This window comes from Rhinopithecus bieti, unplaced genomic scaffold (assembly GCF_001698545.2).
Source record: "Rhinopithecus bieti isolate Rb0 unplaced genomic scaffold, ASM169854v2 scaffold_7967, whole genome shotgun sequence".
Classification (NCBI taxonomy): Eukaryota; Metazoa; Chordata; class Mammalia; order Primates; family Cercopithecidae; genus Rhinopithecus; species Rhinopithecus bieti.
The window spans coordinates 534,173-547,892 of NW_016806112.1; the positions used below are offsets into that span (position 1 = coordinate 534,173).

Sequence of the window (13,720 nt, forward strand, 5' to 3'; positions counted from 1 at the left end):
CATTGCTATTTCTGTGTGACTAGCCTCTTTTGAGGCTTTCAAGGAGAAAAAGGAAAACATGAGGATCTCTGTCATCAGCAAGCAGCAAATCTAGTCAGTAAGATCAAACAGAAATACATGCAGCGATGATAGGGAACTGTGAGATGCCAAGCCGTACAACGCAGGCAACTGGAGGAGAAGAAGGGAAATGACGTGGGCTAGGCTTTCTAGAAGTGATGTGGGCTACTACAGGCCTGGGGCGGGGCTGGCCAGGGCCAATCCTAAGCATTCTGGAGTCCAGTGTAACTCTTCCAGGAGGGAAGGGGCTGGTACAAACTGAGGCGCATGGTGAGGGCCAGAGCAGAGATGCTTTTGGAATGAGAATGGTGTGCCCCAGAGACAAGAGGAGACTCGCCTAATTAATGTGAGAGAATAGAGCAGGTGGGGGGCGGTCAGATAACAGGAAGCCTTCCCCAGTGTAGTTATCAGGCCACCACAGACTTTAAAGTTATAGGCAAAGAATGTAAATGCGGGCTATTTACAGAAATAATACCTGAGCCCCAGAAGCCCACCCCGATCCATCTTGGATTTAGTGTCCAGGTTTGACCCCTCCAGAGGGCTCGTCTCTCAGACAGGGCTGGCTGCCAGTCCTTTTGGCTGGAAGGTGCCGTTTGCGCAGCGGGATCATTCACACCCCAGTGCTGATGTCTGGGCTCCCTGTGTAAAGAACCCTGCGCTACAGTCTTCATCTTAAAAGACAACGAAAATGTGTGTTCTGTCTTTAGAGTTAAACAAACAAAAAGCGTGTGTGGCTTTAGTGTGAAGGAGGAGGAAATCCAACTTTTCCAAGTGAAGCCAGACCCATAGTTATGCCTGGACATGACCTGCAGAAGTGTCTGAAGGCCCCCATGCCAGAAAAGCAGGGCCCAAGCCCTTGCCTTCTTCTTCCTTTTTTTTTTTTTTTTAAGATAGGGTCTTGTGCTGTCGGCCAAGCTGGAGTGCAATGGAGGGATCATGATCACAGCTCACTGCAGCCTTGACCTCCAGGCTCAAGTGATCCTCTCACTCCGCCTCCTGAGTAGCTAGGACCACAGGCATGCACCACCACACCCAGCTAATTTTTGTATTTGATTTTTTTGTAGAGATGGGGTTTTGCCATGTTGTGCAGACTTGTTTTGAGCTCCTGAGCTCAAGTGATCCTCCCGTCTCAGCCTCCCAAAGTGCTAGGATTACAGGCATGAGCCACCACACCCAGTGTGCCAAGCCCTCTTTTGATGGGACCAGGACAGAGTGCTCCATTGCTCAGCTCACCTGCCCCCAAACCATTTCTTGCAACTATGGAAGTGGAGCTCAAAATCCATGTCACAATTTATTACTAGGGGGAAAAAAAGAGTCATCGGAATCACCCGGGATACACAGAACCCCTCTCATAAATGATGCACCTTACATGAAACCACAGATTTCAATTACAATCCTCTGCACTGAGCCTTCCCCTACTGAACCCTAGGGAGAAACTTCTCACAGGCAGATGCCTCCAGCGCCAAGCCTTTTGCCACTCCGAACAGGCCGTAAACACCTCAACAGGAAAAGGAAAACTCAGTCTCCCTGATCTGTGCGATTCTGGGCCTCACATTCAAGTCCTGCAACAACAGGACAGGTGACACATGTCATCTGGGGTACAAGGACCATCTTACAACTGAAAACGGATAGAAGGCAGCTGAAGGATTTGAGGCTGTCAGTGTGGACAACAGGGCTCCAGCCGGTCACCTAAGGCACCACCCCCACTGCTGACTTACTCTGCGAGTTAATCAGAAAGTAGTGGAGTTGATCCCCATGTCCAGAGGGAAGGCAGGGTTGGAGAGGCCAGGATGGAGTGTGGCACGCTCATGGGCTTCTGACAATGATGTGATAGGGGACAAGCCTGGGCGGCACGGCCTGAATTCTAGATCACCACAGCATGATTTTTCCTCTCCTGTAGGAAGGGCCATTAACCTTTCCGATGACAGCCCTGGGATCGGAGTGATGGAACGATTTTTGAGGTCAGCAAGGATCTATGTTCTCAAAACCTGACATCGACATGCAAAAGTTGTGACTGAATTCTGGTGTCCCTGAGAGGAAGACTAAATGCATGTGACAGATATTCTGCAATCAAAATGCCCCATTTCCCAGAGTATCTGTCACAGATTGATAACATCCATGCAAAAAGTTAAGTACAATTATGTCTGTCACTAAGAAACATACTTCCGAACCTGTGACTGACAACTTGCTGGGAGCTGACAAATTACAGGAAGATGACTGCAACAGCGAGCACCACGTCACCTCCTACGGGCAACCCAGGCGTGGCTGACACTCCGAGAGGCTCCCAGGAACTGCACCTTGCAGGGGAGGCTGCCGGTCAGAACTCAATGGCTGGGAAATGCTCTGTGGCTTCGGGGGGGAAAATAGCCCTTTCTCCCAAGAGAGACAGTGTCAGAGAAAGGTCACAGGATGTGCCCGTGGCCTGGCATCTGTGGGGAGGAGAGTTTGGGCAGCAGCTTCTCCCTCAGGGCCATGGTGAGGACAGCCCAGGTGAGTGGGAAGGGCGGGGTGGGGCTACTGGAACCACATGTTGCAGATTTTCTGGGAGAGCCCCCGCAGGATGGATGTTCACATAAACATAAGATGTCCTGAAAACTCCAGCCACCTGGAGGCCAGACTACGTGTTTCTGACAGACTCTGAAAGGGACAGAATACCACTTGTCATCATCTCACACCTGCCTACCCTGGACCAAGACATGGTGTCCGCATCGCCAAGGGCCCCGGATGTGCTGGGAGGCCCCTCTGAGCTTCCCTCTCAGGGAGGCTGCACAGCAGCAACTCTCCACTATCCATGCCTCCTCCTCTGACCTCAGCACTGGTGAGTGGAGGAACGCAATGGCTGCAAGTCAGATACAAAAGCAGCATCAATGGTGGCTTGGGGACCTCTGAAACCAAGGCCCGCTGCTCTGTGCCCTCCCTGCTCACTGGAGGGTGTCTGTGGCCCTAACACGGAGGTCTGCTGAACCTGAATTTCTATAGGTGGGGAGAGGGAATATGACACGTTTCTTAAATAAGGCTTAAGAAACGCTGATTGCTCTAATTCTCCTGCAGTCTGAAAGATCCAAATGTCATCTGACCACCCCCAGCATCTGGGAGCGCATCACACCTCAGGTCAGCTTCTTGATGCCACAGAATTTTCACCTTGGGGAAGGTGTCTTTATTGATTTTCTTTTTAAGTGTTAAGCCTAAATCTACCTCCTTGTAACCTCAGTCCACCTGACCTAATTCTGTCTTCTGGAGCCCCCAGCCATTTCTCCACCCCCCATCCACACCTGGAAACACTTCTACTTTCTCTGCTGCTATTGACCCTTAAGATGTCTGCAGCAGGTTGGCCTGTCTCCACTCAGGTCCAAACTGGATTCCTCAAACTCGACACTGGATTCGGGTAACCTCTGCCTGGTGGTGTGGGGCAGTGCACACGCCCCAGGAGCAGGACTCCACTCAGGGCCTCCCGCTGTGCACACCAGGCTGCACTGTACACACCCATGCTCTGACTGCCGCCATCGCACACACGGCTGCTAAGCAAGGCCTCAGCTTGGTTCCTGTGTGATGGAATTTTTTGAACCTTGGAGGCCCTCTCGGCCCGCGCCCATCGCCTCCCATGGTTCCAGCAGGTTGTTCTGGCTGCAGAGGAGATGCAGAGTATTGATTCTGTCATTCAGCACGTCAGCTCACCCTAATGACTCTGTATCATCTGCAAATTTGATAAGCGTGCCTCTGATGTCTTTATCAAGCCATGGTTTGCGGCTTGCTGAGCTACAGGGCAGCAGCTCACCAGGGGCCTCCTCCTGGGTCGACACAGAGCCATTCGCTTATCACACTGGGGGCTTCGGCTGCTCCAGCGGTTGTGAGCCCACCTGCCTCCTGGGGCTTTTCCCAACCTCTGTCCCGGCAGCAGCAGCGGAACCTTTTCTTCCCAGCAGAAACAGGGGATGCCCTGCATGTGAGAGACGGTGGAGGGGCTGCTCTGATAGAGGCCAGGAAGGTGTTTCCTCTCTTGGCTCCCCTGCCCCAGAGAGCTGCACAGAGCCAAAATCAGAAACCCCACCATCTGATCGCACGCCCGAGGCTGAGTCACAAAGCTAGGCCCAGCCCCAAAGAGGGCCACAGAGATGGCACCGTGCCTCCGCCCTGAGGCCAGCCCTCTCCTGTTGATCGACATGCATGACATGGGCAGAGAGGGGATGGAGTGCCTGCGGCCAGGGAAACGAAGAGGCTCTGGGTCCCAGAAGAAGCGGCTGCCCTTCTTCATCAGGAGACAGTCAAGAGGTGTGTGGCGATGTCTGCGTGTGAGATGAAGCGTCACTGTGAGGGAGAGGAGCTCTGCCAAGCTACCTTCTACTGCCTTAGCCACCAACTCACTGGTACAGCCCAGGGGACCTGACCGCTCCGAAAGGACAACTCCAAAGCTGGTGACACTACAGCATTTTCTGCAATAACAGAGCTTCTGCGGGAAGCTCCTGCTTCTAGAGGCAGTTCCTGCTTATGGACAGAGAAGGCAGTGCTGCTAGAACCACGAGGTCCTCAGGTGATGGCCTACAGACCATGCAAAGATCCACCTTTTGTCTGAAATAAAGCCGGAAGTGAATGGCATTCCAAAAAATGGCAGGGAATTCTTTGAAATCTGAGTGATGACACAAGAAACGGAGGCGGAGCACATGGTTTTGGCTTTGGAGAAGAACACAGACTCAAGAAAGCAGCAAGATCTGTGACCCACCCCTTCCTAGGTCCTCCCCGCCAGCCTGGGCCAGCGCTCTGCGGGGAAAGGGCCTGCCACCAGCTCCGGCTCAGAACCGCATTCCCTGCCGCCGCCACTGCTGGGCAGTAGAGGGCGCTGCGTCACCGCGCTCCCAGCGGCTCGATCCACGCCACACAAAGACCGCACTGGACGTGGTTCTCAGGTTTATGGTTGAGGCTACTTGAGAAAACAGTAGCAAGACACAGACTTGCTATTACACGATATGATATCACCTATGTAAAAAGTACACAAGAAAAAGATGAGGGAAATATAACAAAAGGTTATAAGCATTTGCTCGTGGGAAATGGAATTCCTGTTTTTTCATGCTTTCTACGTTCTGCCAATTTTCTACAAGCCTGGATTACTCTCACCATCGGAAAAGACCCACGCAGTGCTCAGGGAACAGGGAGTCGTCCGGAGGGGTTCCAAGGGACACATTTATTGTGAAACTGAATGCTTGCCTGGATTCAGGTGGGCGCTGGGGAGCTCCTCGGAGGTTCACCACGTGCCCACACCACCCCACTGACTCAAGATGTCCCGGAAGCGCTCACAGAAGAAGACCCAGCACAGGCCCAGTCCAGGAGCCTCAGGGAGGGCTTCCTGGGAGAGGAGTCCTCTGCGCTAAGACCTGCCAAACACACCGCATGTGCAGGGAGCACCGAGAGCAAAGGTGCAGAAGCCAGGGGCAGGAAGGGAGGAGGAGGCTGCCAGCACAGCTTAATGTCTGGGACTCGAGCTGGGAGAGGGAAGACAAGAAATCCCGGAGCTGGTGTGAGGCCCTGCAGGCCCTAGCACCTGGAGCACAAGCCCCAGCCACTGCTGCTCACCAGAAGGGAGGCGATCAGGTTCCGCCTCTGGAGAGTGTAGATACCCGAAGCCTCAACGAATAAAACAGCATCCTCATCCTTGCTAGTCTTCAATGGAAAAATTTGAATGAATAATCAACATTTCATTTAAAAAAAATCAAAGATACTGGATAGGAAAACAATACAAAAAAAATCCCACAAAAACCAAAAAACCCTCATGGACGAGGATCACATAGGTGTGCATCCTACCTGTAAATTACTGCACAGGACAACTTGGGACAGACAAGTGGTTTTTACTTGGAAGCATTAAAGTACATTCAATTATCCTACTGCATACTGGCTGACTTAACTCAGCCGAATTAGAATACATTTTATATTGACTATTTTGACATTTGTTTTATTTGGCAAGTAAAACAAAACTGATCCAATTTCCTTGCAGCCACTGTAAACCATAAACTGTACGGCAGAGGTGATAAAGTACATAAGCCTTATAAACACTTGGTTCTGATGCGCTGCCCTGCAATCCTGCCAGGCTGCTGGTGGCTCAGTGTTCTCAGCTGTCTTGCTTCAGGTGCAAGTGGCCTTGCTCTCACAGTGACCGGCAGGCTTCCGAGAGTACTCTCTCTGCTTTATCTGAGAAAACTGGAGCTCTTTCTTTATCCACAGAAAGTCAAAACCTGACTGAGGTGGTGCCCATTTCTGGGCCCTTCTAAACCACATGATGTCAGCAGGGAGCAGCTGTAACGACTTCAGGGCAACTGCTCCTAGGGGGGCTTTCCAGCCTCTGCAAGGAGCCCAAACTTGAGCGGACCCGAGTACAGGCAGGCGATGGGCCTCAGCACAGGTGATGGAGGATCCCAACACACAGGTGATGGCCTTAGCTGACCCCCCAGCACAGGTGACACACCTGAGATAGCCTTGAGCACAGGTGACAGTGACCCTCGGCAGTGCCCTCCAGGGTGGAGCTGACAGTGCTCTCGCTCAGAAACGGAGGAACAAGTGCTGATGCGCGGTGCTAGCCTCACACTCCTGAACCTAACAAAGAGACTCAAATGTTCACCCTGCAACTCTGGGAGACTCATTAGCGATTTCTAACTTTTTATGCCAAATGAAACTGAAAACTCCTTCTAAAGTTCCAGGCAATTCCAGGGGTAGTTAAGTTTAAATACTACTCTTGGTTTATGAAACTGTCACAAGAAAGACCAGATTGTCTTTATAGGGGGATGTCCCAGAGGACAGAGTCCTCAGGGCTTTGGGGCCTCATTACAGCGCATTCTTCCGAGTGAGGCGGAGGCTTGGCACAGAGGAACAGAGTACAGAGAGCTGGTGGCATGTCCCGGAGGGCAGGCTGTATTGTGGAGGGCCCAGGAAGACCCACCGGTGACTCTTCTGTCTGGTTCCTGACAGATTTTATTCATCTCTATTCACCCACGTGGAAGCTTTGAGATCCATTCTCATTTATGTTACGTCAATCCCTAAGTGTTGCTGCCTCACTATTCTTGTTTTATTTACTTTTGCAGTCCCTTTCTCAAGCTTAATCCATCAGTGCTGTTTGTTCCTTGCCCTCAGTTTACTCCTAGTGATGCACAGGATTTTTATTTGACAGGATTATTTTTGCAGAAAGTGTAGAGACTGTTACTACCTCTATTATGACTGAAATCAGTTGCAGAGCAAACAGTTGGCTCACCCAAGTTTCTTTGTGGAGACAATTATTAAAACTAACATTTCCTGAAAAACTCCTCACTATTCTCTCATACCCAAACTACCCATTTCTTAGTTTGTAGATCATTAGAAAAAGAAATGATATGAAAATGAAGAATATAAGAACTCACCTACCCTCCTGGGTTGCAAATGAGTTGCTGGCCAAGATAGAGAAGGAATTTGACCTTAAGGCCAGTGATCCCAACTCCATGGCTACACAGCACATGTCTGTGTGTAGCTAGCAGCTCTTTTGAATAGCAAAGCCAATTTTAAGTTGCATAATGTGCAGTTTTAGGAGCCTGCAGAACACGTACAAAATAGACCACAGAATGGCCTTTGCATTCACGTAATGCAAAGATTTCCAAGTGGATTTTAAAAATCTCCTCTAAAGATATATTGCTTGTACAATTGTTCAGCTGTCCTTTGCACTATTTCAGCAGACACTTGGTGGTGTTCTAAAATGTTGTGCAGGGACCCAAGACCATAGGACAACACAAGACACGCCAACAAGGCCTCACCTGGGAAGGTTGGGGGCTGGGGTGGAAGCAGCTGATGACTGGGAAGGCGTTGTGGGTTGAGATGAGTCATGATTTCTTGGTACTCTGCCCATTCGATACCAGATCCCCATGCTGTTCAGTTCCCTTTAGGAAAAAAGAGAAATCTTCATGGCTCTGGTTAGCACAAAGCATTTACCTGAGTGACAAAGCAAACCAACTAACTTAAAAGAGTCATGGCCTCAAACACCAGGGAATCAATTCTTGCCCCCGACATGAAATGGGTTTCACCACCTCCTTTGTGCTCTGGGCATCACAGTTCACATGAGGGTGACCTGTTCCATCTAGGCAGGCCTTCAGGACAAGGCCGCCTGTGTCACCCTCCCCGAGCTTGCCTTCCTACTCCAACTGGTACTTTCCTTGCTTCTCCAAACTTCTTTCTGTTTTACCATTTCCTTGTAGAGTATGACGTAATGATCCACATCAAGTCCTTTGTGCAGTTAGGAGAGACAGATAGGGAGATGCTGGTTTTTAACCATGAGATGAATTAGCCCCCTACTCTATAACACACCCCAATCTCAGGATACAGCCTCTTCCAGCTGTGTGTCACCTGCCATCGGCCTCATTCTCAGGGTCAGTTTGGGAATCATCTTCACACTGCAAAACTTGCCCCCCAAACCACACAACTAGAAGTGGACACCAAGGGGCCTCCCAGACACCGCACAAGCTCTCCTGTGACTTCCCTCGCACAGATACTACAGCCTTGACCCCCACTACACCACACACTCGCGAGTGCTGAGGAGACAGCCAAGCTCCTAGGAATAGTGACGGGATCATTTTCACCATATTCAGTTTCCAACTTCCCAGTTGCCCCACAGAACTGCATCTTTGGGACCTGATGTAGAGGAATATAATCTCTTCAAAAAATGGAAAAAGACTTATTCTGTGGGAACCCCTAATAAGCTTCTCAGGACACCACAGGAACCATGTAAAACCACAGTCCTGTCTTCTTAGATGAGTGATTCCAGTGAGCTGCACTGATTTCTCCACATCTGGGCCACGGCCTCTAGCTGCCAGGCTTTGGAGGTGCTGTTTGGAATGTGAGCTTTCTATCTTCCCCAACTGACAATCCCAAACCCTTGCAAAGTAACACGTAAAACTGTGCCCGCTTTTAAGAATAAGTGACTTAGAGTTCTGAATACTGAATTCTCTTTCCTTGCTTAAAAATAACACAGGAATTGTCTTCCTCTGGAAGAGAACTGTTGCCCCAAGATGAAATAAAACTATAGCCATATTTCCAAAGTGATATAAAGGAAAAAAGGCTTTGGTTTTATCAAGGTACATACTGGTAAATATCTATTCCTTAAAATTGGTTAAACTGGTTAAAAATGGAATCTTTTTACAACAGGATAGTTTATAATTAAAGATACACATAGCAACTGAAATTAGATTTAAAAGTTCATTACTAAATTGCTGGTTTCTGCCATTTGTATGTAAATGGGTGCTTCTGAGGTGCCTGAAGTATGTTTATTCTATTTCCTACTCCTGTAGTCCTGTTTACATAATTAGTGTAAACCATGTTGCAAAACAGGATTTTTGAGTGTGTAGGAAGGGAATGATCACAGAGTCCTTCTTAACCACATGATCCTGACACAAAGCATTCCGATGCCAGAGCTGAAGACAGCCAGAGGTGAAACTCTGCATTTCTGTGGTACCTGCTCCCCGCATGCTTCAAGCAAATGCCACAAGGGCTCATCTGCTGCTCTCACCGGGTCTAGGCTATCAGGAAAGGCCCCGGCTGATAAAAAGGCAGCTCTGGGCTCAAATGAACAAGAGTAAAGCAGAGTACAGGCCTGAGCCAGGAGGCTGGCCTCAGAAGCTGAGGAGGAGAGAGTGTCTCTGGGAGCCCACAGGGAGACACATGGCACCTCCCAGGCCTGGCCAGGGAAGAGGCACATGGCTGAGGGGGCTGTAAACCATCTGCCACACCAAGTACCCGGTACACTTGGATTTCAGTTGACCGAGGACAGTGAACATCTATTTCCTTTAAGACAGCTGGCATCCCCTCACACCCTTTCTGACTTTTGACTTCCCCTCCGTATTTTAGGGGCAGCACCAGTCATGGTTAGTCCTTGAGTTCCCATGGAGCTAATCCTACTTCCTGCTCAGGCCTGGTCAATGGAAGAATTTTCCAGAAAACAGTGACCAGCCCAGGGTGCACATGACCCTACCTAGATCAATCAAGACCAGTGAGACTAAATTCTAGAACTTCTTTTGAACTAGCAGGAACACAGACTTGCTCTTGGCCTCTGGACTTGAACCTGGATGAAAAGCAGGTGGAGCTACTGCAGTACCAGGCCTCCTTGAGGGGGAAACATGTCAGAACAGGGCCCAGCACCACAGCCAGAGGGAGACAGGGAAACCAGAACCCAGTGCCAGCTTTCAAGCTTCCGCTTCCAGGCGTGCCGGTCCTGCCTCCCCAACTCTTCTGTGATGCCAGCCAACAAATTCTTTCTTTTGCTCAAGCCAAAGTGGGTTGGGTTTCCTGTCACTTACAATCAACAGAGCCCTAAGTGAAACCCTGGGATTTCACTGTACTAAGTATTTATGGAGCCGCAACAGAGCCAGGCTCATGCTCAGGGCTGAGGCTACTGGAGAAATAAGACAAAAACGGGCCCAGGCCTCAGCAGTTCTCTGCTTACTGGGGAATTATCATGCAGCTGTGTAATATTTATGTTTCTTCCTGACTTGGAGCCCTCCACTGGCTTTCCAGTGTGCTTGGAATAAACTCCAGGCCATGTCCTAGGAGGTCCTGCCAACCCTCGCCCTTGTCCCAGTACTCTCCCTGGCTCTTCCAGCTGCATGGGGCTGCGTTCTGCCCCCAGAACATGCCATGCTCATTCCCACTTCTCTCCTTCTGCTTCTGCTCTGCCTCGAAGGCCCTGCCTTCACATCTGTGCATGGCTGGTTTTCTGACATTCAGGTCTCTGCTCAAGTGTCACCTTCCTGACCCCCTCACGGAAGAGGCCCCCACTCCATCACTGTGTTTCACTTTCTTCACTGTCTGGAATTACTCATTTATTTTCTTGTTTATTGCTCGTCTGTCCCTTTTCGAACATCAGCTCTGTGACAGCAGGGCCTTTGCCTCACTCATGGCCACATCCAGTGACCCTGGCCCCATGGTACAAAACAGGTCCCTGTGACCTTTCCTATAGGGTGAATAACGAGTGTGGAGAGCTGAGGCTGGTGGCATCACAGGGTGTCGGGGAAGGACCCAGAGGAGCTTCAAGGCCGAATGCGCAGAAGGGCGGGGGAGGAAAGGCCCTAAGGTAGAGTCAGCAGTGCGAGCCCAGGCGCAGAGAGGCCGCAGCTGAGCGGGAAGGGCAGCGAGGAGCACTGGGCTGACAGAGGCCCACGGCTGAGAGCCTGGGGACCACATGGAAATCTCTGGGACCTCACTGCCTGGAGCGGCCTGAGTGCTCTCATGGAAGAGTAGCAGCTGAGAGTCCCATCATTAAGACTCACCCGATAAACGTGTACTGAGGTGGGGCCTGCTTGGTCCGGCCCATGATCCGAATGTCACAAATTGCGGCTTCCGTTGAATCCCGTGGAATAAATTTAATGCACAGCCTCTTCTTCCTAAAAGCCACTTCCTCTGAAGGAAAGGACAACAGAAAAGGTATGAGTTTTCCAGAGATCCCACCATCTCTATTCTGAAAACCACATCCCTTGTCACACCCTGTGCCTGGCAGCAGAAGTGGCAGGTCACCTAAGCTGCTAGACAGAAGGGCTGGGCTCTGCCGCCTGCCTTCCCCTGGGCTGCAGTCACCCTGCTCTGCATGCAGGACTCAACCCAGACACCCCCTGCTGAGAAGGGGACCGCACACCCTGCAGTAAATCCGGGTGGCTTCTAAGAGCCGCAACCACAATCTGCTCACTGCTCAGCCATCAGAAACGTGCACGCTGATGCCCTGAGCATTAACACATTTCACCACATGGCCTTCTTTTCTTTTCTGCTTTTTATCATAGAAATCTTCAAACATACCCCAAAGCAGAGAGGACAGCGGAATGAATCCATGTGTTCCTGTCACCCAGTGTCAATGCTGTGCACAACGGACAAGCTGGTTTCCTCTCCTCCCACCCCTGCAGCTTTGCTGGATATTTAAAATGAATCCCTGATGACACCACGTCATGTCGCCATCAATACCTCAGTAGGCATCCAGGTCACTGTTCTTTAAAGACCACTATGCCTTCACCATTCCTAACAAAACGAACAGAATTCCTGAGTATCATCCAATAGAGAGTCTACATTCACGTTTTCTCCAGTCTGTCTGCATCCGGATCCCCAGGATGCTGAGGCACTGCCTCTGGGTGTCAGGCCTCCCAGACCATTTGACTCTGGAACAACCACTCCTGCTCCCTTTTCTTCAGGGCACTGACAGGTTGGAGAAATCGGGTCATTCCCCTGTGCCTCCTGTAGACTGACAGAGCTAAAGCCTTGATTAGACTCAGGTTAGGTTTTTTAGATGCACACGCTGTCCAGGGGCACGTGTAAGTCTAGGCTGTCATATGGTGAGGCCTGAAGTCTGGTTGGGCCATTCTTGCTGAGCTCTGCTGGTGTCGGCCTGGGCCCTCGGTCATACAGTTCCCCCACTGCCATCCTCTGAGTACTTTCTCATCCTCTGATGACTGTTGCTAAGATCCATGCTTTATTAAAGGTTCACAATGGTAACTTTTGAACTCTGTCATTCCTTCTGCTTCTTTTCTTTTATTTTTTTTTTTTGAGATGGAGTCTTACTCTGTCACCCAGGCTGGAGAGCAGTGGCATGATCTTGGCTCACTGCAACCTCCACCTCCCGGGTTCGAGTGATTCTCCTGCCTCGGTCTCCTGAGTAGCTGGGATTACAGATGCGTGCCACCATGCCTGGCTCATTTTTGTATTTTTAGTAGAGATGGGGTTTCACCATGTTGGTCAGGCTTGTCTCAAACTCCTGACCTCATGATCCACCCACCTTGGCCTCCCAAAGTGCTGGGATTACAGGCGTGAGTCACCGCACCCAGCCCCCTTCTACATTTTTTAGCTAGAATTCTTCTATATATAAAAAATAACTTTCCTTCATCAACTATTTGGTCTCCCTGAAATAAATTCTGTATAGGAAAAAAATGGATAAGCACATAATTCTTTTCTCTTACTTATCAAGCCTTAGAGTAAGGAGTTGGTGCTTGAGCAACCTCCAGTGCTGACCAACGGGAGGTGTGTGTGTGTTTGTGCTTTTAAGCCTGAGTTTCAACCAACTGCAGCCATTTAATACACGAGTCAGACAGATCTGGGTTGAAATCCCAACACCAACATTTTCTGGCACTGTGACCTTAGGTAAGTTACTTAATTTCTCTGAGTCTTGGTAAATTGTAAAAGGGAGTTAATGAAACCCACCCCACAGGGATGTGGGTTGGATGCACTGTGCCAACACATATGATCTACCTAGCCCAGTGCCTGGCACACAGTAAGTGCTCAGTAAAGAACAGTTGTGTGGGATCTTACTGTCATTATTGACAAGTAAGCCTCTAGCGTGTAATTTATGCCTGTACTTGGTATTGGGTTTCAAGACCTTGCAATTCTGTGGCAGGAAGTAAGACATTCAACAGCACATTCAAATCGAGGAACAGAATGAGGGGAAGTACAGCCCTGCCTGGGGGTTCTTATAGGGGCCAGGAGTGGGGAGGGGGACAAGAAAATCAGTGGAATTGCTTTTGTTATTATATTTTTAGGGGGGTAGGGTCGCTTTTTTTTGTGCGTTCCTCAGGCACAGAAACTGAGGGCTAGAGCAGATCTACCAGTGGAGAGAAACAACGTTCTGAATCCAGACCCTAAACATTGCTAAACATCTAGGAAATGAATCTAGAACTGGAAATGAAGAGGCCCC

General features: G+C 49.9%; 1 protein-coding gene across 5 annotated transcripts in view; it reads right to left on the reverse strand.

Annotated features, from left to right (window-relative positions):
- MVB12B (multivesicular body subunit 12B) overlaps positions 1–13,720 on the reverse strand; it is a 185,586-nt gene that overhangs the window by 103,955 nt on the left and 67,911 nt on the right. For all 5 annotated transcript variants that reach the window (XR_001886135.1, XM_017874744.1, XM_017874743.1 and 2 more), the window contains exons 5-6: positions 11,322–11,451; positions 7,821–7,943 (exon numbers count right to left, since the gene is read on the reverse strand). Coding sequence is in view for 4 of the 5 variants with exons in the window: in XM_017874744.1 (XP_017730233.1) it covers positions 7,821–7,943; positions 11,322–11,451 (253 nt within the window). In the remaining variant the exon portion in view is untranslated. The remainder of the gene's footprint in view (positions 1–7,820; positions 7,944–11,321; positions 11,452–13,720) is intronic.